This window comes from Mycteria americana, chromosome 1 (assembly GCF_035582795.1).
Source record: "Mycteria americana isolate JAX WOST 10 ecotype Jacksonville Zoo and Gardens chromosome 1, USCA_MyAme_1.0, whole genome shotgun sequence".
Lineage (NCBI taxonomy): Eukaryota > Metazoa > Chordata > Aves > Ciconiiformes > Ciconiidae > Mycteria > Mycteria americana.
This window is the reverse complement of record NC_134365.1, coordinates 142639022-142664417: the sequence shown is the minus strand read 5'-3', so window position 1 is coordinate 142664417 and position 25396 is coordinate 142639022. Positions and strand designations below refer to the sequence as shown.

At 35.9% G+C, this 25396-nt stretch overlaps 1 protein-coding gene across 1 annotated transcript in view; it reads left to right on the top strand.

Moving 5' to 3' along the window:
* The window catches only part of STS (steroid sulfatase), a 93415-nt gene that overhangs the window by 48916 nt on the left and 19103 nt on the right, over nt 1-25396 (top strand). The window contains exons 6-8 of the mRNA XM_075522677.1: nt 364-501; nt 11649-11808; nt 14476-14597. Of these exons, the coding sequence (XP_075378792.1) occupies nt 364-501; nt 11649-11808; nt 14476-14597 (420 nt within the window). The remainder of the gene's footprint in view (nt 1-363; nt 502-11648; nt 11809-14475; nt 14598-25396) is intronic.

Sequence of the window (25396 nt, the reverse complement as noted above, 5' to 3'; positions counted from 1 at the left end):
TGGTTTGAATCTTCTTGCTGAGGGGTTTCCTTGATTGAGAGCAACTGCTTCCAAAGGTCACTGGCTCTCTGTGCATCAGCCCTTTTCTCTGATGTGCATAAATCTTCTCATTTTATACTTCAAGAAACCCTGCAGCAATCGAACCATGGTCCTGATCGCAGCAAGCCTTGTGCAATTGTCCCCTACTGTACGCTGCATAGTGCCAATTGCTATGTATAACAATGTTTTTCTTAAAAGTGATCTTAAAAAGGCATAAGGACAAAAATATTTGTAAGTGCCATTTGTAGGTTAATGAAAAAAGCCACTTGAAGACATTAAATCTGTTCTTTTTTCTGCTTTTCTCTCTTTTTTTTTTTTTTTTAGGGCAGATTCTAGATGTGCTGGAGAAATATAATCTGAGTAATAAAACTCTTGTATACTTTACATCTGACCAAGGGGCTCATCTTGAAGAGATCTCCAGTTCTGGAGAAGTCCATGGAGGATACAATGGCATATATAAAGGTGAACATTCTCTGATGATTCTTAAAAACTGTGTCAGAAACTATAATCTCCTTGGTTTTGCTCCAAAACTGTAATGTACTCTGTGGCCAAGAAGGTCAAAACTCAGTTCCTTAATAGTAAACTTCTCATGACTGTCATTCGAAATTCAAACATAGGCAGTAAATATAAGGGGTTTACTTGTCAAATACAGCAGCTTAACCAGAGTACATACTCAGCCAGAGCTCTGTGGAGTTTTAAGACTAGCAAATATACTCTTGAACTGGGCAGAGGTACAGCTTTGGAAGGATCATACTACTTTACTATAATGGCTGCATAGCAGAATAGAAAGGGAAAAAAGGTGGTTTGTGAGCCATCAGGAATCATAAATAGGAGCTAAATACCATGGAGTGAGTGGGATCACACAAAGATATGATACAGAGAAGATGGAGAACCAGTAACAGAGCTCAGTGTATTCATTACAGAAAAAGTAGAAAAGGAAAGTTAGGTTAAAAAAAAAAATAATGAGGAGTTGAATTGAGTTTGGGATTGGCAAGTTCAACAACAGCCAGAAGAGGACAAGCTTTCAAGCAGAAAAGACTGAGTTGGAGAAAGGAGTTTTGAAAATAATGCATAACGCACTTACTGAATTGAAGACTGATTTGGAAATGGAGAGACTTCAGTTAAAAGGACAGAGTTTAGATGTATTCTTTTAGTGCAGGTCTTGAGGAGATTAATACTCCAAAATCTGTTTATTCTGTGGAGGCTCAAAATGTGTTTAAACTCTACCTTATTGTAATACACTTTCTCCTGGTGATATCACACAACGATACTGAAAGGCACTGCTTTCGTTGCAATATGTTGATCTTGTAGAAAGAAAAAGTTTAGCAAACAGCCTTCTTCACTTTGTTCGTTCCCATATCGCTGGCATGGTGATCCCTTCAGTCAGCAGGAACGTAATACACCACTGGATACCTTTGAGAACATGGTTCCAACATGTGGATGAATATAATTATTGTCAGCAATGTATTTTTGAGAAAGGCAGAACAAGAAGAGCTAATAGGATAATAGGATAAGAGAATGAAAGATGTGGAGATGGAGGAATTCTGCTTGATAGCATGGCTATAACATTCAGTCATGGATTGGTCATAATCGGAGATTATGATTTTTCAGTCACAGACTGCTCACAGACAACATTGTCAAATACAAAATAAAGGATTCCATCTGACAAACTACAGAAAACAGTGTTTTCCAGTGTGCAAGTGGTGGACACACAGCATCAGAAAAATGAATGCCAAAATGTTTTTTATAATCTTCAATCTTATTGAAATAGGGTCAGAATGCTTGGTTTTATTATTTTAAATGAAATGCAGTGAATATTCTTGTCCTTTTACCAGAGATAAAGTTCTTCTCATTCTTTCACTAGGAGGTGGCTGTGTAATTTGTTTTCCCCTCATATTTCAGGGGACAAGATCAAAGAAATCCAGCAGTTTTTGGAAAGTCATTTCCCAAACTTGAAACTTTTTGTTATAGAGAGAAAGAAGTAAATTGCCTTTAGGTATGATTTTTTAAAAAAGTAGTATTGCAGAACTACAAAATCATGTAGTAGTTGAATTTGGAAGGCACCTCCCAAGGTCTGTAGTCCTAGCCCCTGCAGAGCAGGGTCAACTAGAGCAGGTTGCTCAGGGCTGTGTCCAGTCAAGTTATGAAAATCTCCAATGATGGAGACTCCACAGCCTCTCTGGGCAACTTGCTCGAGTGTTTGATCACACTTACTGTAAAAAAAGCTTTTTCTTATGTTTAAATGGAATTTTCTGTGTTTCGGTTTGTGCCCATTGACTTTTGTCTTGTCACTGGGCACCACTGAAAAGGGCTCGGCTCTGTCCTCTTTACTCAGGTAAATCCATGTATCCATATGGATGGGCAAGATCCCACTCAGCCTTCTCTTCTCCAGGCTGAACAGTCCCAGCTCTCTCAGCCTCTCCTCATATGTCGAATGCTCCAACTGCTTAATAATTTTCATGGCCCTCCTTTGAACTCACTCCAGTATGTCGATGTCTCTCTTGTACTGGGGAGCTCTGCACTTGGACCCAGCACTCCAGGTGCGTCTCACCACCGCTGAGCAGAGGATAAGGATCACCTCCCTTGACTTGGTGGAAATGTTCTTCCTAATGCAGCCCAGGTTGATGTTGGCCTTCCTTGCCACAAGGGCACATTGCTGGCTCACATTCAGCTAGTTGTCCACCAGGACCCCCAGGTCCTTCTCTGCAGAGCTGCTTTCCAGCCAGTCAGCCCTGCCATTGCTGGTGCTAGAGGTTATTCCTCTGCAGAAGCAGGACTTGGTATTTCCCTTTGCTGAACTTCATGAGGTTCTTTTTGGCCCATTTCTCCAGCCTGTTGAGGTCCCTCTGGATGGTAGCACAACCATCAGTGGATCAGCCACTGCTCCCAGTTTTGTATCATCTGCAAAACTGCAAAAAGGATGAAAAATAGACATATACAGTAAGCAAAAACAATACAGTGGGGTTTTCACGTGAGAAGACTCTACAGTTTTTAGTCAGTAGGTATCCATCTGAGAAATGACTCTTAAAATATAAGAGAGCTACGAAGGAAATGTTACACAAGCAAAACAAGCAATGGTGAAGTCATAAGGTTACAAACTATCAGAAGGGTCCCCTTGGGCTAACACCAGAGTGAAATGTGTCTTGAACATTACCATATAGGCCTTACATAGTGATTTAAGTAATTAAGGAACCATATGGTTACATATCTGTAGCTGTAGGCACAGCCTGAGGTGTTTTAGAAGCTCTAAAAAATATTTGCCTTCTAGAATGCCAGACATAAGACACAGGATAAATGACAAGGAGAAAAAAATGACAAATACAGTGGGGAATATACCTTCCTGAGGACCTTTGATTGAATGGAGTTTTTTGTATCAAGCCTTGCAAAATTTTGTGTTCATACTTACAGAATGGAGAACAATTTGAAATAGATCTTAACTGAATTAATAAAAAATCTGATTGATAGGGTTATTTGGGGAGTGATGGGGCTTCTTATTTTAAAAATTAATTGTGTGGTTTACAGGTACCACCTATGCTATGCTGGCAAATGTTGTAATATACTATGGGATAGAAAATTATAACTACATAAGAAACAAAATAATTATTGAATGAGAGGCATTCTTAATAAAATAAAAAGAAATTAAAAGACCCATGCAATCAGTTGAATATACTTTTACCGTTTTAAAATACAGTGAATTCTGCTTTATCTTCCACTCTCTCCATCTCCATATCAATCCTCAACTTAACAGGTATATTATGCATCATTTTCAAAAGGGCTGAAGTGGAAGTGATCAATTATTTGCATAATTAGCAATTTTCATACATAAGAATTTATTCATATTAACAGTCATATACAATGAAAAGTGTTAGAGGTCCGTACATGCCTGGCAGATTTAATGAAAACCAGACCTGTGAAGCTCTAAGTCTCAGGCACTGAGGTCACAATGTGCCTAAAAAAGCAAAAGGACATTCTTTATGCTGCTTGTGCTCATGTGTTCATGCACTAGGAATTTGCTTCATGTGATGAATAGTTTACAAAACTGGGAGATATGCACGTCCTTTCTCACTGTCTCTGCTAGACAATCTCCACTACTTACCTTTTTGTATATGAGAGCTGCATGAACGCAAATATGAATCAAGCCACTTAACCCTCTTGTCAGAGCTGGAGCAGTATGCTTAGCAATAATTGGTTATGCCCTAAAATCAAAAGCTCTCAACAGATCTCCACAATTCAAACTCACTAATTTGTCTTGATATACAGCCAAATAAGCACCAATAATAAAATTTAAGAGGATTTTGGAGAGTTAGGCTGGCACTGCAAGAGTGAATGCAAAAAGGGAAAATTGCTATTTGAAGGTTTTATTACTCTGGATTCTGACTGTGGAACAGTCACCATCAATTTGGATAGCCCTTGAAATTAGAAACCAGAGCTAACAAAGTGTTTAACTAGATGCTGTCATATACAGTCTGGTTTATCTCTTCACTATACTTTTTTAGAAGACATTATACAGTAATATTGAAGTGATGGATCAAAATCATGGCGTCTCTTTCCAGTGGCCTTTTTCTGACAGTTGTCAGCATCAGAAGCCTTGGAGGAAGATGCAGGAGCTCTGTAGTGAATGAAGAAGATCCCTAAGAAGATCTCCTCCTAATCCTAGATAGTATGACCTTGGTTTAAGGTGTGAATACTGACAATTTAGATGGTACAAAGAGTTTTAGCATTAGTTATATAAATTTTCATCTTATAAACATGGAATGCCAGTTTGAGTCTTTCTAAATTCCTAGCATAGCCTAAATCCGTTGGCAACGAAAACACGGTGCTTTCATTGACTATTTTGAAATGGGACAACTGCAAATTTCATGGAACATCTTGAAGTTTAGTACTGTTTCCTCACTGATATAGGATAAAGGAGGGAAAACTTATTATAACTTCCCTAGCTTACCTTTGTTTTGTATACTTTTATTGTGCCTCTTTCCCTTTAATACCTCATTCAGAAAAGAATTGTTTCATCAGTCTCTCTCATCAGTCTTAACTGATGAGTTTTTCCTTGTCCCTAATTTCTTGTTATTTTCTTCTGTGAACTGTTTCTACCTGTGCAATACATTCTTTTAAAATTACTTTACAAGTATTGCCTTTCGGGTTTTGCCATGAAGTTTATATACTTACTTTTTAATATTATCCATTTCATCCTATAGACTGCCTGTTGTCTTTGTATCTTACAAATTACAGAAGTGCATTAAGCATTAGTCTTTGCATAGGTGCTTTTTCTTAAGTATGCAGTGAAGGTTATGGTATGAATAACTGAGACTGTAGACCCTAGTTCAGTTATTTTTTCTCTAATAATCATTGCACTCCAAATATTTTTACAGAATTTGAACTTACATCTGGTTTCCTGTTCATCCAACTTGGTGTGAAGTCCATTATCTTTTCTTCTGAATTTGATCAATCTGTGATACTTTGTGTCATACATGGATTTTTCAATTCCACAGATCACTTCCCTTCCAAAACTGAATTAAATATTAAAATAACAAGGGAGTTAATAAAGAGTAGCATCAAGGTAGCTTACTATTGACTTTTTTGCAAAGTATTGTAGGCTGTTTGTTTTATCTCTTTGTTTCCTGCCTGTTAGTCAGATTTTGATTCATGACAACCTTTTGTCTCCTAACCCATGATTAATGTTCCAGAAACTTTTCCTGAAGGTCCTTGTCAAAGATCTTTCAAAGGTTTAAATCTAGATACAGCCTCTAAAACACAAAACAGTGGCTATTTTAGTAGGAATTTCTTCCCAACAACTCAAGACCTTCTTACCTGAACTCCTGAAGGACTCCTGGGTGCATACATGATAATATATTTTTCCTCGCTACTTAGTGTTTCGGTCAGAAACTGATCAGAGAAAGTATCAGTTTCTCTCAGAAACCTAGTAGTTCCTGTGGACCTCTTGGGCCAATGGGTCCTTTAAGTCATTTGGGCCTGCTAGTTCCTTTCGGAACTTCCAGTCTGTGATATATTTTTTTGAAAAATCTTTGTTTCTATGAATTTTCCTGTTTAGCTCTTTATCGTTCATACCAGATCACTGAATGCTTTTTCATATATTGGCATATAATTCATATCTGATCTATAATTTATAACCTCTAAGTTATTTATAACATATAAGTTATTATGACTTATAGCATAAATTATGGTCCTTTAATCAGGTTAATATTAACATTTTCATATTGAAATATGGAAACTATTGTGTTTAACTGAAGTCTCTTCTTAAAACTTTCTATGTAATTTTTCCAGCAATTTTTTTTTTCCAGTTCTGTGACATTTCTCTGTTAAAAGGTATGGAACATTGAGGTATTGTCTTTGTATGTGATATCCAGTATATCTGCACAACTTCTTAGGTGTTTTTCACTATCTTTCTCATTAGTATGGCATTTGCAATTTAAGCACGTCCATTTGAGCTAGTCACCTTAGCTTTCCTTTAGGAACAGAAATAAAGTTCGATTTTCTGAAATATTTAAATCTCTACTTTAGAATAAGATGACTAGAATAAATAGATGAATAAAGTATTCTCTCCATTGAATAAACAAGCAGCTTAAGATGAATGGTCTAAAGGATGCTATTATATTCTTATTTGGTACTCTGAGATATTGAATCTAATTATTTTGTGGTAATTTTTATTTAGTTGCTTAGTGACTAGGTTCTTGAATTAGCTTCAGTGTGTTATAAAATATGTCTCTCCTGTTGCATACTTTATAGCAGTGAACAATGAAGGCATTAAAAATTTCTCTCTTCACTTTTTCTCATTATACTATTGCACCGGTACATATGCAGACAGTGGAAGTCCTCCCTCATTATCACTTGTTGACATCTATCCCACTCTGTTACATATGGGATTTTCTATGAAGTCTCCTTGCATCTATTAATACTCTTACTGTCAGCTTCTTTTGGACACATAGCTAAATATATCTTGACTGTACCTTGGACCGGCACATTAGGAACACTGTCTTTCTTTGTATTTATGAAGCATTTAGCACAATGCATACAGGCACTTGGCTACTGTCATGCTGCTAGAGTGGGTCATGAGTTATACTGCTAGTAGAAATGAACTCAAACTCTGTTAATGGCAAACCATTTAAACAACATTAATTTTAAGTCCTTTTGCCTTAGAAATAGATATATTCATAGTTACTTTGTTAATATCCATGAAAAATAATAAATGAATGTTTCTTAAGGACTTAGACACTGGTTTTTTAAATCACATCTACTGCAGATCTGTGAGAGCTGAACAAGGATTGGAGGAATAGATTATCTAATATTTTATTGAAATGTATTATTTTTATACAATTTCATATACTGCAGTGATAAGTTCATTCAGCAGTGTTTCTTGAAGCTATTAGTGAACTTCTTCCTATCTGTAAGCCACAGAGAAATCAAACTAACCATTACTTTGGTCTCAGGAACTATGCTATTGTATATTTAGTGGTATTAGTTGGAGTTTCGCTTTTGACTTTAATGAGAGTAAGAATTGACTTTTTTTCCAAATGTACTGTATTGTTATATTCTGTCTGAAGTGATCAAGATTTTTAGATGATCAACCCATCTTGTAATTTTGACTGAAACAGAAAATATCCTAAGAGACAATTTCATTAGATTGGAAGAAAGGTCACATGAGAAGATGTCCAAATGAGCTGTATCTATTAGATTCAGCTGTACAAAACCAGCTCAGCTTGAAAATTAACAAAAGCAGTACATGAAACAGATTAAAAATCAGTAAAATAAAGAATGGGCTTGCCATTGAAAAGAAATTTTTGGGTTTTTTATAAGGTAAGTAATAGTTACCAGTTTTGATTGTCGATATTTGTAGCATAAAGTCCACTATGGATGGGTAGAGTAATTAATTTCCTTGCATTTTTCTGTCATTCAAGAGAATAAATTGGGTTTGGAAGCTTTGTTTTTAGAAGAATATAAGGAGGAAGGAAAGGGTAGTATAGTTATAATACAGCAAGTTATTTTAAATATTTTTCATCATTCATCATTCAAAATATTAATAGTGATATACCACAGAGTTCTCCTTTATATATCATCTTTTGTAAAAGCTCTATTCCCAGAGTTAGGTAATAGCAGTCAATTTAAAGCAGAGGGAGAAAAAAAAAATTCTTTAGCTAAGATTTGAAATGAGGTTAAAATGGAAATTTGACATCATGTTGTGGATGACTGCAGAGAGTTATGTCTGTACTTTGCCTGCTCCTGCAGATTTTTCAGGAGAGGTGAATGTAGGCTATTGTTCAGTGTAACACTGAAGGGTGCAACTGAAGAATGTGCAACGCATAGATAGCTAAGCATGAAAATACAGCCTGGGGTGTTTTATGCTGTTTTAAAAACACTTTTAGAACAATTCAAGAGAACAAAAATAATATATAGATAGGCTGCCTAGGGTCCGCCAGGCATACAGACTACTAGGTTACTGCCTTTTCTCTGTTTCAGTGTTGTTAACTCCAAGCAAAATGCAAAACTAATGAGTCAGATCCTGAAATATCAAGGGATTTTATTTTTAAATAATGGCCTTTTGTGGATTTTTTATTTTCCTTTAAATATTTTAGCCATTTGGATGTTTGCTTCATGTTTCAAGCATTAGTAGTGAAACCTTGATTTATTTTTTAAGGAAAGAAGAATACAGATAGCTTGAACAATGTTTAACAGCTAGAGTTTTAACAACAATGTATATCAAGGGATTTGTAATCATATAATGGCATTAAGCAACTCTAGCGATGTCACTAAACACAGTTCTAATAAAGTTGAACACCACATAGGCATAGATAATAGACGACAGTCTTCTGCAATGACCTATAATTCCTGCCCTAGTTCCCTGCTATTCCTAACCTCCAGAGATATCAAAAAATTATGCTCCAATTAGTCTTTTGAAAGGAAAACAGCAGTCACTTCTTCATAGACATAAGAGAGGAGATAGCCCTGCTGTGGAGTCCATTTTGCTTTTTTGTACCTCACAGCAGGGAGGCAGTTTGCTGAGTGCTCCCTTTGTGCTTGAGTAATGTGCAAGTTTTCTGTCCTGTTCTGTAGTGATTCAAGAAAATTGTACTGTGAACCTAGGAGCTGCGAAAGTGATCCAATATCTAGGTTTTAAGAATTGCAACATGTGTTGGAATGGGTTTCACCACTTACATTGAAATTGTTCTATCTTCAGATTACACAAAAGACAACAGTAAAACAAGGATTTATTTAAAAAACCAAATCTAGCTAGCACTGTTACTAGGTTCAGACAGGTATACAGAAATAAAAGGAACCTTACACTTAAAGCTACTTATGGTATAGATCAGCTCTTAGAGTTTTCTGTCTGTCCGTACTGTCCAGCCAACAAGCTGTTGTGTTGTTTACACAGAACTAGGGTCTGGCTCATGAACTAAATCATCTCCCTGGCATAATTGTTCGCTAAGAAGTATCTTAATTGGAGGATATCTGTAATTTTATGTCCTTATACTTTTCCTGGATTTTTATTCAGATTTAACTACTCCCGCTCAGCAGGATTTTCTGTGAACTATAACTCAGGATATTAATCTTGATGCTTTCATGCTAGGTAATGTGTAATCCCCGCCAAACTTTTAAAATCCTAATAAGTGTTGTACATGGATAGAGTCACTTTTTCTACAGAAGATGCACACAGTCTGTTGACATCTACACTGGTCTTGAACTATCCGTATTAACAACCCATCAGCATACCATTGGGTGAACACTTCCTTCTGCAAGGTGACAGGTGCTTTAAATGTCACCAAATAACACCTTTATAAACTTAAATCTACATTTGGTTTAGATTTTGGTTTTGAAAATCATTTTTTTTTTTTTACAAGAATGTAAGCAAAAATAATCCATGCATCTCATTCTTGAGTTTTAGACTGGGTAGCCACTTGTGTTATGGTAAGAATGGAATCACATTTGATGCAGTGACAAAAGTAAATTTTTAAGACTGTTCTAGAAGATGGATAGTCTTGTTGAGCTCTGAACTTGGCACTGCTTTCCAAGGACAACTTAAGCAAAGATTGTTGCTTGACATAATGTTGGATATTAAAAAGTCTAAGTTTTCTGATGTCAGACTAGAAAATCATGTGTCCCTGACTCTTCAATATTATGAATTCTGATAAAGCCCATGAAAAAAACTTAAGCAAAAATCTGGTATAACAAATAATCATGAGCTAAAGTTTTTTCAGCCATAAGACTGTATATATGTATAATGGGTAAAGATCTATGCAAAAGATAGTTTTCTCTTTTGAAGTTGCCACTTACGTTTACAAACAGTGAAAAACCTGTAGAAAACCTTATTGAGCAATGAAAAACCTGTAGAAAAACAAGTGGATTCTGAATCCCCCAATGCTGAAATAGAATATTTCATTGAGAAGTTAGTAAGATAGACAGCATGTATGGCAAGGCCTGGTCTTGACAATAAAGATATTAAAATCTGTGTGGTGCTTTGAAGGTCTAAGAGGCTGAGGAGACAGAACTATTATGTACTTTTTTGTAATATTTTGTTCTTTTGCATTTTTTTTTAACTTGAAAAAGGGAGATCCAGAAAAAAGAGGCTCATAGTATTTTTGTTTGAACCAAGAATTGCTGTTGGATTCAGTTAGTGGTGGGGGTTCAACACACACATTCCTCTTCTTTCAGACATTTCTATTATATAAAACAATCTCGATTTAGTTGTAAATTCCTGGCCCAGACCATGCTTAACCACATCCAAACCCCACCTGTTTACCAGAAATTTTTTTTCCAAGTGGTATTTTAATTTCAAAGATCAACCTGAAGTGCTGTACATAGTCACATGACTGTGTAAGGCATTAATAATAGTACTTGTGATAGCTCTTCATGCAGAGTTTCATCAATCTTACATTAACTAATGGTACAAATGTTGTCATAGAATAAACACATTGTCCTTCTCCAAACATGTCGGGAGGACTGGGCAGTGATGGATATTGTAGAAACAAAGGAAATGGCTGCAACGTAATGTTGAATGCAATCAGTCGATAGAGAATTTGATGCAACTGTGCTGGTTTAGAAGTCGAAAAGGTCTTCACAGCGTCCTGAGATCTACTATCACTGTAGCGAATTTATTTGTAATGCATTGAACTGGAGAATTCAGTAACATAGTTAAATTAGTACTTTCTTCTATCTAAAGTCATTAAGTACCATTTTTAATAAAATATCATATATCTTCTCTGGGTTCATTCCTCAGACATGTAGGCATGCATCAATTTATTTTTGATTCCTGTATTTTGGTTGTATTTTCACATACCTATGTGTTGCACTATCTAGACCAAATTCTATATGAAGACTCCTGCAAGGTGCCTTTTTACCTCCTACAGCTGTTATTTAATTTTGTTTGTAAACTAAATACATTTTATAAGCTCTCTCTAATACATATTAGATTTACTATGAGAACAGTACTGAGGGTAGGTGGAAAATCTAAACCTAGCAAATTAAAAATAAAATAAATGCATTTAATGAAAAGATTCTAGCTAGACAGTATGTTTAATATTTGGAAATTGAATCTTGCAGGGGGGGTATTTCTCTAAGAAGAAATTGATTTTTTAGCAAACAAAACTTTCATTTTTCAGGTGGAAAATCAATGAACTGGGAAGGCGGTATTCGTGTGCCAGGGCTTCTCCATTGGCCTGGAGTCATACAGGCTGGTACCTATATTGATGAACCAACAAGTAACATGGATATATTTCCTACTGTAGTCAAACTTGCCAAGGCACAGCTACCGCCTGACAGGTATGCTCTGTAGTTATCTCTGTTTTAGAGAAAGTCTCATGAACATTTTATACATTCTGGTGAAGTCTATTAAGATAGAGATGAGAATGAAAAAAGAAAATTACATTTTAAAAGCACTTTTTTGTCATTACTTACAGTAGTATGTTGTCTCTTCTCATATTGCCATACTGATATATTTTACAGAAACACTGTATGTAAATACAGCTTAACTTGCAGAACAAGCACCAAGCAACATGAGGGGAAGAGAATACCACCACGAGCAACATACCATCAAATCATGGCCTAGAATTATTTACTAAAAGCAAAAATGAATGTATCAAAAAAGGCTGTGTTCTGCATGAGTGAATGTGGTAGAAAAAGGAACTGCAAGTGTAAATTATTTTAAAATTTATGAGCTCAACCTTGGCCCGCTTAGTATAACAAAACACATGAAAATGCCAGCTAGGCTGTTCTCACAGGATTTGTTGTTCTCTACCAAGTTAGTGAAAATAATCCCTGACAGAGTTTTGCAGCCTGATAAGAAAACCCACTGGACTTCTAAATTCATACAATGCTTTATTAACACTCCTACATCCCTGTGCTTTGTCTTGTTCAGGAGATACCCAGCCTCAGCAGCAAGGTGCCTCCACCTAAACTCTGTTGCCATGCAAATCCCGTAAGTGGAGAAACCTGCTGATATGCATATGCTTTGAACACATCTACCATACATAAACAGCTTTCGAGCACAAAGCATCCAGAATCCGCATGAGGAAAATAAGTCGTGAGCAGAGACGCTCTGCTAATGATGATTCATTGAGTGCTTGAAGGAAATGGCAGGGCAGGACATGTGTAAGACATGAAAAATTAGTCAGACTGGTCCTGAGAGATCCTCTACAAGCAGTAAGTGTCGACCCTACAAGCAGTAACTGTCGGACCTAAGCAGTTCAGATTGTTCTTAATGTGGGCCGATATTATGCACTTTGTTTTCATATTGCTTGAGTGAAGACTAAGCACTGATGTTTTATTTTGATCTCTTTGATAGAAATCCCAATATACTCATGGAAGTTCCACTTGCAAGTTGTTCCACTCTGATTCTTCTGTGTAGACTAGGTGCCATAATTACTGCTTCATGGTACATCAGAGTGGGATGCCATGGACTACCTTGAAGCATCTTTGATACAGCAGCTGAATTCCTATCACTCCACTGAATTCTTTCTGAGAAATAAAAAAAATTACTATGATTAAGATTCAGTCACTAGCAGGGAGCAGGTTAGAAGGGGAAGGAGGAGGTGTTCCTAGTTAAAGAAGAAAAATAGGTCATCAGAAAGAAAAGGCTCATATACTCCCCGCCCTGAAACCAGCAGATGCGGGAATGCAAGAGTATTGGACACATATTACTGGAGACACCCTTTTCTCCATCAACAGGCTGTAGAACAGAAAGTGTACAATAGACATGCATCTGTCCTGCTCTCAGCTTGATAGTGGGCAAACCTGCAGGGGCAAGACAAGAGTGCATTACTCAGGCAAGAAAACACAACAATTTGAGAGTGGGAAAGACGCTAATTCAACAGATCCCCACAGACAGGGATGCACCCAGAAAGCAGAGTTATCGGACAATATTGCTTTAGGAGTTCCAGTGTTTTTTCCTGCCCATTCTTTGAGAAGAGTCCTACTCAGAATGGTGCTGTTGCATCCAATTACTGCCAAGAATTTCATAGTCATACATAGCTCATGGCTTAAAAAAATGAGGATAGTACCTGCCTTGTAATAGTTACACTAATGTGAAAAGGGTTTTACATGGTAATGAAAATTAACATAGACATTTAAGGGTTTAGAAGTTGCAAAGAAGTTTTTATGCGATGTTGCTCAAAATGCTTAAAAAATAATTACCAGCTAATCTATATATCAGCAAAAAGTAATTTCCTATAAAACTTCTTGTAAAATTTGTAATTCACACCAGGTCAAAAATGCAGATTGTGATTTCTCCCCCGCCAGCTGATTCCAGCAATTCAAAGGCTTAATTTATGAAAACATTTAGATGCCTTGCTTATTTTATGACTCCGTGTTGGTGTAAATTGACTGACTCCTTCAAACCATGATCAAAATTGTCCAGCAGCATTTAGAGATTTTTTTATATATATAAGTGTGTGTGTGTGTTGTCGATAAACACACATTTAAACATAGTTAGTTTTCGATTTCAAAATGACTAGTTGTGTGTTAAATTCTGGCATGCATAATTTGCTGGACAGAGTTCTTACCATTGCTTCCAGGGATGCTAACACAGCACAGCATATATTTCTTGGTTTAGAGTTACTTTGGCCAAACTACTGCCAGACAGCTTGAGCAGGTATATGTGTTTGTATACCTGGAGGACTGTGTTGTAGCAATTTACTCACATACGTCTGGTCACTTTCTCAGGAAGAAAAAAAAAAAGATAAAAGATAAAAATGGCTCAAGGAAGCAAGCATTCCTAGTGGCAAAATGTAAAATTAATTTTTCCTTAAATAATGTAGAAATCAAAGGGGAAGAGCAGCTGAAGGTTTTTCTCCGAATTGGTCAACTGGAGGTGACCATTCAGATCATGAGAAGAAGATTTATTTTTTTAAGGACTAGAAATGCAGAGTTATATCTTCTCAGTAAAGTGAGGTTTGGGTTATTCTTCTGATTTTGAAATGCTTTCTTACTCAGAATTATTGATGGACATGATCTGATGCCCTTACTTCAAGGAAAAGCTACCCGATCCAAGCATGAATTTCTCTTCCATTACTGTAATGCATATTTAAATGCAGTGCGCTGGCATCCAGGAAACAGTAAGTAAACTTACCTGTTCACATTTTAAATATTTCATATAATTTTTATTGCAGCTTGAAAAGAATCAGGAAAAAGCCTTGGGCTGTAGTAACAAATAAATTGTTTAAAATATCTAGCCTTTTTCCTTCTTTTTCACTTTTCCTTTTGCTAGAACACACCTATTCACCATTTTACTGTTTGACATTAGTTTGTTGCTCTGCATTAATGTTACATATCAATACAATACTGAGATCTATCGTATCTGAAACAAATTTTTTAAACTTGCCTGAGAGATAGTCTGTGTTACAGAATGAAGTCATCAAGGTTAACTGTTACATCTTCCTAAAAATGTACAGGCAATAGCATGGCTTGCTGAATAACAGCACAAGTATGATGTCAACCTGACCATTTTTATTATTGAGATAGCAAAGCATAGAAGAATCACTAAGTGAAAGTCATAATTATCCAATAAATGAATACAATATTAAAGGTTCCCTTTTCATGCTTTTTATGAACAATGTAATTCCATTTTGCAGGCCAAGGAAAAAAGCATTTCCCACTGATCTGCTCCTTTTTAACTACCAGCTTGCTGTTTCTGGTAGCAACTTCCACATTAGCCAAAGGATATTTCCCTTTCTATAGAAATGTCTGCACTGAATGAAGTCAAACACACATTTGTCTCATCTCAGTTGACACTCAGTGTGACAACTTGTGTTACAGCTTCAAAATGATGATCCAAGACAAGCTTTAGTGTAGCTTTTTTTGGTTTAAGTACCTTGGGAAAGGACTTGCTTAATACTTAATGTGCAAACTTAAAACGAGTTGAAAACTTTGTCTTAGTCACCTGTAGGCTCACTCTCTACCTGTCTTGGGCTTTAAACTAGGAAAAGGGAAAATATTACATATAACATTTATTTACCACTACTTTGCCTGTATATCTTGCATTTGGTAAATAATCATAAGGAAGAACCAAGGAATTGGAAGATGTGGTTTTCTAGTACCATTTTGCATCTGAGGTTGGATGAAATTATTCTGCGTCATGACAAGGAGAGAAGTAGGCGGAGCTCCAGGCAGGCAGAGAAGCTGTTTTTCTCAAACATACACCTTTGCAAGATGAAGTACCCCTTGTCTGAGGAAAGGGTCAGCTTTGTTATTCAGTGAAGGTGAATTTAATGAGAAATGAAGGGGAGCAATGATGAGGGACTAGTCTATTGTATTTACTTGAGGGGCAACAATGTAGATTGTGGTTCTCCCTTTATCCTTCCTCCAAGGCAATCAAAACAAAAAGCCCACTCAGAACCTGGCAATACCATTTTCATAACACTGGGCTGATTTTTGTATGGAAGCATTTTTTAAATACTACCTTGTCAGCTTACATTGTAGTGTGAGTAGGCAATAGCCAGATATTTGTCTCTACTCTCTTTTGTACCGGTCCCCTGGGAGTGCTCAACACCTGCTTCTTTCTTACTTGTCCAGTCTCAGATCTTCAAAAATGCCTTTTCCATGTAGACAATGCAATCATATTTGTAAAGATATTTGTTGTAGTCAGGTAAAGGTTTGCCCCTGTTTATCTCTCTCCCATGTGTTATTGTTGTATAGAGATAAATATACTTGCATTACAGCTGTACACACCTGATACTATCAGCATTGCTGTGGGTACTCATGTGGAAAAATGAGTATAGTTGGTTTTTCTGCTGATATCTCAGCAGCTCTATATGAAGCAACTGATAAGTTCAAAGCGCATTATATTACTAGTTAGAATATTATTGTCTTCTAGCCTCCCACCACAGCTCGATCTTTGCAGCCCATCTCAGAGTCCATCCACAGTCACTATTTCTGCTACTATTAAGTGATATTTTAGTACACGAAAAGGAACACAAGTAAAGCAGAAATGTAATGCAATGCTTTTTTTTTTTTTTTTTTCTGGAGAAGCAATTATTTCAACATTTAATTCAAAATGTTGCAGAGCTTTTGCCTAGCAGCAAAGAATTAGATTAGAAGTATCCTATAGCAACAGTTCATTCCCTATACTTAGGAATATATCCAAGGAAGTGAATGCGGCCATGTTCATTAAAGACAGACTAGAAAGCTGGAAAATTGTGCAACTTTCACTTAACCTCAGCATGCTATTATTATCAGTTACAAGGCTCTAAGTCTTCAGGATTTGGGTATAGACTGATTATCATTCCTATCTCTACACGTCTACATGTCTATCATTCCTATCTCTACATTCCGCATCTAACACACTTTATGGCCTAAATAAGTACCACATACCTCCATGAGCACACACATTTTCCAATATCCAGAAATGGCTGTAGGATCCCTTATCTTTTAGTTGCACCTTGTCAGTGACTATAGTCAGGTGAATAGCACTCAATTCACAGAGGACCACCAGAAGCAGATACTTAATATTCTTAAGGATAGTCTTGAAGAGGTGATATTCCTTATCTAAGAAAAATCAGGAAATTCTTGAAAAAAACGTCATCAGGAACAGTTGTCTCTGTGTACCATAAATGATCTTTTAGACCAGGAGAGACTTGTGTTGTTCTTGATCTGTGTTCCCCAAATAGTTAACTAGATTGACTACATCTACTTTGGAACTGTGTAAAAACATGCTACCTGCAGATTATGCCTGTATGTACAGACCAAATGCTGACCAACTCTGCCTCTCACTAGACCTGAGCCGTAGTGGAAGAAACTCTGATAGTGTGAAATTAATAACCCCAGCTATATTCAGCATCTTCTGCACTGCTCTGGTGGTGCGCCCTTATTAAAAGGACCCAATTGTTCAACTAGTCTGAGACTACATAATAGCCTGCTGATCCATTCATTAAATGTGTAATTTCTATTCATTTTAAACATGCACTTTGTGAAGAAGAAAGCAGCAACAGCCAGAAATTCATAGAAGAGAAAGCTTACAACTGCTAAGGAAAATGTTATTTATTTATTTATTTATTAACTAAAGTACAATCCATTCTAAATAAACAGTAAAGGGGCATATAGTGCATATATGCACTTATTAATGCATACATTCTCATATTTCTTACTATATTTATTTTCTGGGAAGTCTTAGTTTGTATGTCAGCTTCAGCTTGCATATTCCACTTTTTTTCCTAGATACTCAAAGTGTAGGATTAGCTTTGATCCTAAGAAAAAATGCATATACCAGGAAGTGAGAGGGAAGCAAAAATTCTGCTTAGTCATTTTGTACCTTGTTGACTCCATTACTCCACAGTTCCCTTAGTAACTTTATCTTTGCCATTGTTAGATTTCCACTGTGCTTCAGTCCAAAAAAAAGTTTTTTTGGTTTAATTTTTGACTCTTAGGCTATATATATGAAACAGGTAAATTTAGTGTATGTGAAATTTATAGCACTTGCACACCTTTCCCCTGCTTGCAAGCTTCTAAAGTCTGACTTAAGCAAGTGTGTTTCTCACATTATCCAGGAAAGGTCAGAAACTTCAGGGTGAACAATTACCATTTTACGTTTGTATATTTAGAGGCTAAGCATTTCTCATAACCAAATCAATACACATCTTCATTAAGGCATATTAGTTAGGTCAGTTACTGCATTCACAATATACTTTGCCCTTCATCAGCCCTTCGAAGGAGCATTTAGAGGATGTGTGCTACGTAATGCTCTTCTCAACCAACACTTCAAAATTTAAGCCTTATCCTTTCTAGAGAGATGTGAGGAAAAGAATCTTTCCTCTACCCTTGTTCTCTTTCCCAGCCACAGAAAATAAGCTAACAGCATTTTCTTCTTCATCTCTCTTTGATTCACTTACATTTTGCCTGATATTAAAAAATAATGCACATTATTATTCACATTCTGAATTAAAAAAGGAATGAAATATCAGGCAATTTTCTTTGCTCATGATTCATGTCTTGCTCTCACAGACCCGTGCATGCTGACACTTGCTATCAGTGCCTTGGAAACAGCCAAGACATACAGTCCTAGTTCTTGGAGGATTTTCTGTTATTTTGAAACCTTATAAATACGTGTAATTTAATTGATCTGTTAAAAGTACAGAGAGGAAGACATGCTAAAACAGAGTCAGCAAAGTACTGTGATTTCTCATTTTCAATGCTTATTCTCCACGGCTGCCTGGTGTATCATATAAGTACCAGTATATGAAAGCAACACCTTTGGGAAAAAAAAGGAAAAAAAAAGGAAAACTTTTCTTTCTGCCTAGTAAGGTGTAATCATTTAGGTTTTTTTAATCATGAAACATTTACATTTAAAACAAAGCAGGGGTAGGATTTGCCTTTACTTTCTTCAGCTGAGCCACCCAACATTTTATGTAGCTTTGTGTTAGTTGTGTGTGTCAGATTATGCTTTGGCCTAATTTAACTCTGATCACATGTTCTTCTGCTAGTGCAAGTAGACCAGTATTTGTGTATTTGCTAAAGTTATAATTTAGCATAATTGCGTACTAAAGAACTATCAAGAGCTCTGTCTCCAGAACATTACTGGCATATGAATCAGTACTATTAAAAATGCATTGCTATGACAACTTAATTATAAGGAAAGAATTCAACAGATACAGAGCAGTTGAATGGAACTACTGCATCTTTCAGGTGCCTCTGGTTGTGCGCAAAATTTTCATTTGATAAGGAGGAAATATATTGTAATCTCGTGTAATAAACATTGAAAAATGTAATGCAATACAGTCTGTAGTATAAAGGAATAATAACCTTCACAGTATTTTTTTACTACTAATAAAAATATACTAATGTTTCTGATAAATGCTAGAGTGACTTTACTAGCAGCACTTCACCTTTTCTATTTCAAAATGGATTTCATTATTCAGGGGAAAATGTCATTCAGTAAACAAAAGAAAAAGAGACTTGCTATGGCAAGTTAAATTGAAGCACAGTAGACAATAGAATCAAACTATCTTATCATGCAAATATAATTACTTTTAAAGACAGTAGAAGTTCACTGAAAAACTTTACATAGAAATTTTCCACTTGCCTCACTTAACAAATAGGATACATTTCAATTAGTGCTTATTCTGAGTTTCTTGTATGTTGCGATCCACTGCAATCACTGAAAATAGTTCAATCAAATTCACTGACCAGGGTTTTTTTCTGTATTATTGGAGAATTCATAGCTATTGTGATTCCTGGGTGTTGCAATGTCCTCCAGCATCCAACTGTGTACCGTATTTCATGAGACATATTTTGTTCTTTGGCTAGAGATGAGAGGATCTTCCTAGTCATGCATTTAGCCTTTTCTGCAGTATCAGCTGTTACAGGTTAGAAACAAAAAGAGAATGAGAGAGGACTATTTTCTGTTTTGCAGTTTTTGAGATTGGATATGTCGGATAACTTACTAGGTTGTGTTTTTTCACTTACTAGGTTGTGTTTTTAAGAGGTTCCTCCAGGTTCTGTTTGATGAAAGACGTTAGAGTCATAATAAAGAGAGGACAAAGCAGGAAAAATCTGCTCAGAAGGTCCATTTTGTAACAACTTCTGTTTGGACAGTCTTTCTTGTGAAATGGAATTAAGATAACACCTGTTTCTGAAGAAATGAAATACTGAAGAGGAATACTTTGCACTTTTCCTTACTTCTTAAAAAGACTATGCTATGCATACCTTAAGGGGTAATAAGCACCTATTTATAGTGCCATTCTTAGCTTCATTTTTGGTAATATCACATTGAGTCTTAATAGTTAAAAACTGTAAACTGAATTTATATGCTTAAAGAACACTTACTTGTGAACACAATATTGTTCTGAGAAAGAGAGAGCACAGGAGACAGAGTCTATGCAGGTAGCAAAAACTGGGAAACCTCTATGAAACTCTATAGAACCAGCTTAAAACTCTTTTTTTCTACAGTCCAGTTCTCAGTGTGAGGGTAGATGAGGCTAGTGGTTGTCAGTAGCAAATGAAAATGCCTTAATTTGTATGTTAGAGATATTTTGGAGTGTAAGTGGTGACAATATGCTTCTATTTGAATATTCCAACCCTTTCTTGTTCAGTCCTCTTAGAGCATTTAAGAAACATAATAATTCAGATTAAATCAAGTAAATTAACAGTTCTGTTTTCTCTAAAATAGAAAGTATTAGAGATATCAGTAAATATTTGGTATGTTAGCGATATCTCTTAATATTTATTCTACTTTCTCTAATATAAACAAGAAATTTCAATTCATACATTCTCTGAAGCCTCGTAAGTGGGTTTCCCACCCTCCTTCTCATTATTTTCTTAGTAATAGGAGACCAATTTTTTCATTGCATTCTTTGCCATTCAGTGAATGAATACTATGGTAGCTTCATATGTAAACTGTGGGATGTGCTTGTCATACCCAGTAGACTCACTGGCAGAACCCATGCCCTTGCCTAGATTTTTCCTATTCTTTTGCTTGCTTCCCTGAGGAGCTTTTTCCATTTATGGTTTACTTGCTTTCTCTGTGGTGAACAGAGGACTTAGAGGATGCTGTTACAGATTAGTAAGGATTCACATTGACCCTGAGAATGTCAGCAGTTATAGTTACTTCCTTTCATTGCTTAACAATACAAAGGAAGGTAAATTTAATAGAAGTTTGATCCAGGACCTTGTTCTTCTGCACAGCATCTTCAAAAGGAGAGATAATACTACCATGTGACTATAACTGCTAACAAGGAAAGATTTTGTTTTTTTACAGGGAAATATCTTTTTTTAATCAAATCTTATCATACCAACCTTATGTCTTTTCTCAGAAAAGAACAGATGGGAAAAGATAAGAAAGAAAGGATAAACATTTTTCCTATTGTCACAAAAATTTTTGCTTTCTAGCTGGAAAGAATAGACTTCTTTAGTCATAGTAAAATTGATGTAGGAACACTTTTGTCTCAGACAGCCATTTCCCCAAGTGAAAGACCATGGTAAATGTCCTTTGACATTGACATTATATACACAGACTTTCAGTGATCATATCATAGTGCTTTTTCTTCATATAAAAATAGCAACCATAACATACTGGTCTATTGAATCCAAGATATCCTGACCTAAATTAGTAATGTTCTTAGTGAACAGAGAAAGGTTGACATGTTTCAGTGATCATATAAAGGCAAAGGCATTTAAAGTAGCTAATTCAGTATTATTTAAACTTCAGCTTGAATGGCTTGCTGTCAGATACTGTGTCATGAACTTGTGACAGTACAAAAGAAAAATCTTACAGACTTTTTTCTGTATACTCCACAGCTAACACTTAAATAGAAAAAAATACCTGAGTTAGAACAACTGTCTGATAATTTTTTATCTATTTATAAAGTTAGCAGTAGTCAAAAATATAAATAACAACAACTACATAAAACAGTAGATAAAAATGCACTGCAACTTTCAAAAATTATTTTCAGCTTACCAAGTAACACAAAAAGTGGGTCTTTAACAATTTCTGGAGCGTTACACTTCCAAAATTATCTTTAGTTCAGTGTTGGATTTGAGCCTGCAGCATTCTGCATGTTACATTCAGAGCATAGCGCTGATTCATCCTAATTTTAAAATCAGATTGAAATGGCATATGTTGTCTTAGGCAATGTTCTTCAAGGGAAGTAGTTAATACATGCACAACCAACATAGAGAATTCTGTGTGCCACAGCCTCTAACTCCTATGAAATCCTATGACTCCTAGAAAATAAGGCAAAGTATTTGTTTCTTAGAGAAATTCCCTGGAAACCTGACCATCAAGATCAAGATGACTTCTCAGTGTGCCATAAAAGACTGTGACATGAAAGGCAGAAGAAATAATTATATAAGAAAACAGTGGGTTCTTGGATGGTGGGTGCACTTGGACAATATTATGCTAGAGGCCAGTGCGCATCTGTGGATGATGTGCACTCTACCATGTAGTTGCTTCTGAATGCAAGTCCTGATCAGTACTTTGGAAAGACAACACAATCAAAAATGTTGAATAATCAGTGTAAATGTCCTCAGCCTGAGAAAAGCTCACATCCCAGTACAAACAGTGACACCTCTGTTGATTTCAGAGCTTTTTATGTGGTCTCAAACTATTAGAGGACATAATGCATTACATTTTTCAAGTATCTTTTGTTTAGACATCCAGAGTTTCCTAAAACTAAAAGGAAGAAAATAATCCAGCTTTTTAAATTTGTTTCTTGTTTTGTTGTTCTTAGTAGGGAAATTTTGTAGATGGATTTATGTAAAAGCTTTTTGTCATAGTTCTTTCAATGACCTCTTAGTAGAAATGCAAAGTCCATGAAGTAGTATAGAACAAGTTCCTACAGATTGTGACATTTTTCAAATTTATTCAAAGTTTTACCCAAAAATTTATTGAAAATAATTCTTCAGCTGCAGTCATAATCAGCAGAATAATCAATATGATACATTTATTTTATTCACTGCATGGTCTCTTAGATGTGGGACTTTAATGCAAACATTTGTGAGATTCACTTACTCACTCATTCACTCCTGTTCAACATTGGCATTTTAAAGCAAAATAGGTTTCTACCATTCATAGTAGGAGGGGGAAGTTAGAAATCATGGTGCAGTCACAACATCAAAAGTCCCATAAAAGTCCCATAAAAGTCCCAACAAGACCATAAAAATCCCATAAAGATCATGATACTTTAGCACTTAGAATTAGTACTAGTGCAATAAAGAATGGCTGACCCTTCTAGTATTAGGAAATGTTAGTCACCCATGAGATAGTTTTGTCATTACCTAGTGTGTGCTAATTTTTCATTTACAACCTGTTACCTGTCTGTTGTACCTTAATTTTTAGATGGTATTATATCACAGAAGCAAGCTTCTCAATCATCTCACTTGCTCAGTGAGAAGACGAGAGCCTTCAAGACTCAGTAGAGTCTTCAAAATTAACTTTATATTATCTGGGCTCTCTTCAATGCCATAGGATGATGTACAGGCAGGTTTTCAGTCTGTAGCTCTGATCCATCCATATGGTCCTGTTCAGTGACAAGTGGAGATTGAATCTCAGTCCTAAAAGCAGTATAGTTACCTTAGCATCAGTTCATATCCTTCATAGCAAAACCACTTAGCCAGCAAAGCTTTATAGTTTGGGATCAACAATGTCTTGCTCTGCTGTGCTGCTGCTGATTCCAAACCAAATGTAATTCTCTGCTCTGGCCCTTCCTTATAGAATTGTCATTTTGGAAGGTTTGAGTTGATTCACACCTTTTTCTTTTTTTTCTGAACAGACAAAGTGCCCCTCACCCCAATTCCAAACTCTGGATACTTTATATCTTCCAAAAGCCAGCACTGTTAATTAATCATTTGGTGGAGCTGCTAAAACACTACCATGATACATATACACAAAATTAAGTAGAAAGAGGTAATAGCAAAGTATAAATGGTCTCATGAAGATTTTTAGTCTAGCGCTACAAGAGCATGAGGTAGAAATGCTGGACAAGATACTGTGAGTAAAAAATCTACCTGAGTGAAGAATTACTTACTCTCTAAAAATGGTATCTCAACACTCTGTGGAGTTTCTTTTTAATACATTTTTCTCCAATTCTAGAATGCTGTGGAAAACATTAAAATTAGGACTCATTAGTTCTTATGGCCAAGGTGTCTTAGAACTGCAAATCCTTTAGTCCAGCTAGGGTCTAGGTCCACTCTTTTTCCTACAGCTCATGGAGGCACTTTCATGCTCTTTCTTTACTTCTCTTCTTCATCTCTCAAATTATCCCAACATTCAGCCTAGCAAATGGGGGCTTATTGCAACTACATTGCTGTTTGTGTTTAATCAGCTGTTACTTTTTTGTCTTAGATGTGGCTATGTTGTACTAAGGGAAAATGCAATTCCTGCCTACAGTATGTAGACTGTGGATATTAAGGGATTTATATAAAAATGGAATTTGCTGTAGCATTTCCCTCTCTGTTTTATGCAGCATACCTAACTTAGAAACTAAAACAATGCTTTTTGTATGAAAGCCCCTCCCATTTTTTTATCTGCATCAGGTGCACTATATGATATCATGTTTTTATTGTCTGATTTCTCAAAGCCTAATCCCCAAACTTAATTTTGATTCAGACTAGTATATAAAAGTTTAAAGTTATGAGTTGCACCTGTAGAGGATGATACTGACAGTTCTATAATACTGAGTGGTAAATTGCTTGTAGTATTTATAGTTGACAATGATTTTTTGATTCTGAAAACAATGCAATTGATACTAAAGCCAATTTTCAGCTGTAGCCAGAGGCTCTGAGAGCATATATCTTTATGATTCAGAAACAACTGTAGCCCATGAGTGTTCAGGTCAGTTTTCAAAAAGCAACTTAGAAGAAAGCCAAAGAGAAACAAAACTTCTTTTTTTTCCAGAGAAAATCAGTTTCATCAGTAAGGACTACTTGTATGTACGCCATGAAGCCATGAGCTTATGCATAAGTATGAGGAGAAACATGTGTTTCACAGAAGTGAAGATGGTTTGAATTGTGCTGTGAGAGGGCAGTTTTGCCATAAAAGCTTGGGATTTGCTAAAAAACCTAAATATGATCTGGAAGAATTCATCCTAACAGAGCTGGTCAGCATAAGCCCAAAGCTAGAATTAAGCGAATGAGGGAGAGAAGAAAATGTAGCTGTTGTTTCATGCTGAAATTGAGGGTTTGAATAGCTGACTTCTTTTTAAAAAAATACAGAAAGCACATAGAATTCTGTTTGGAGTCCTGTTTGCAATGGTCACTTTTAAACTTTGAAGGAAATCTTTGAGACTTCATTCATTATTTTGATTTTCGTTCTCTATTTTTATCTTTTTAGTATGGAAAAAAGGTAAACTAATCTTTAGTTTATCTTTAGTTGTAGAAACATTATGAAAAATGTATTACGATACTTGAAATACTTGGATTATGACAT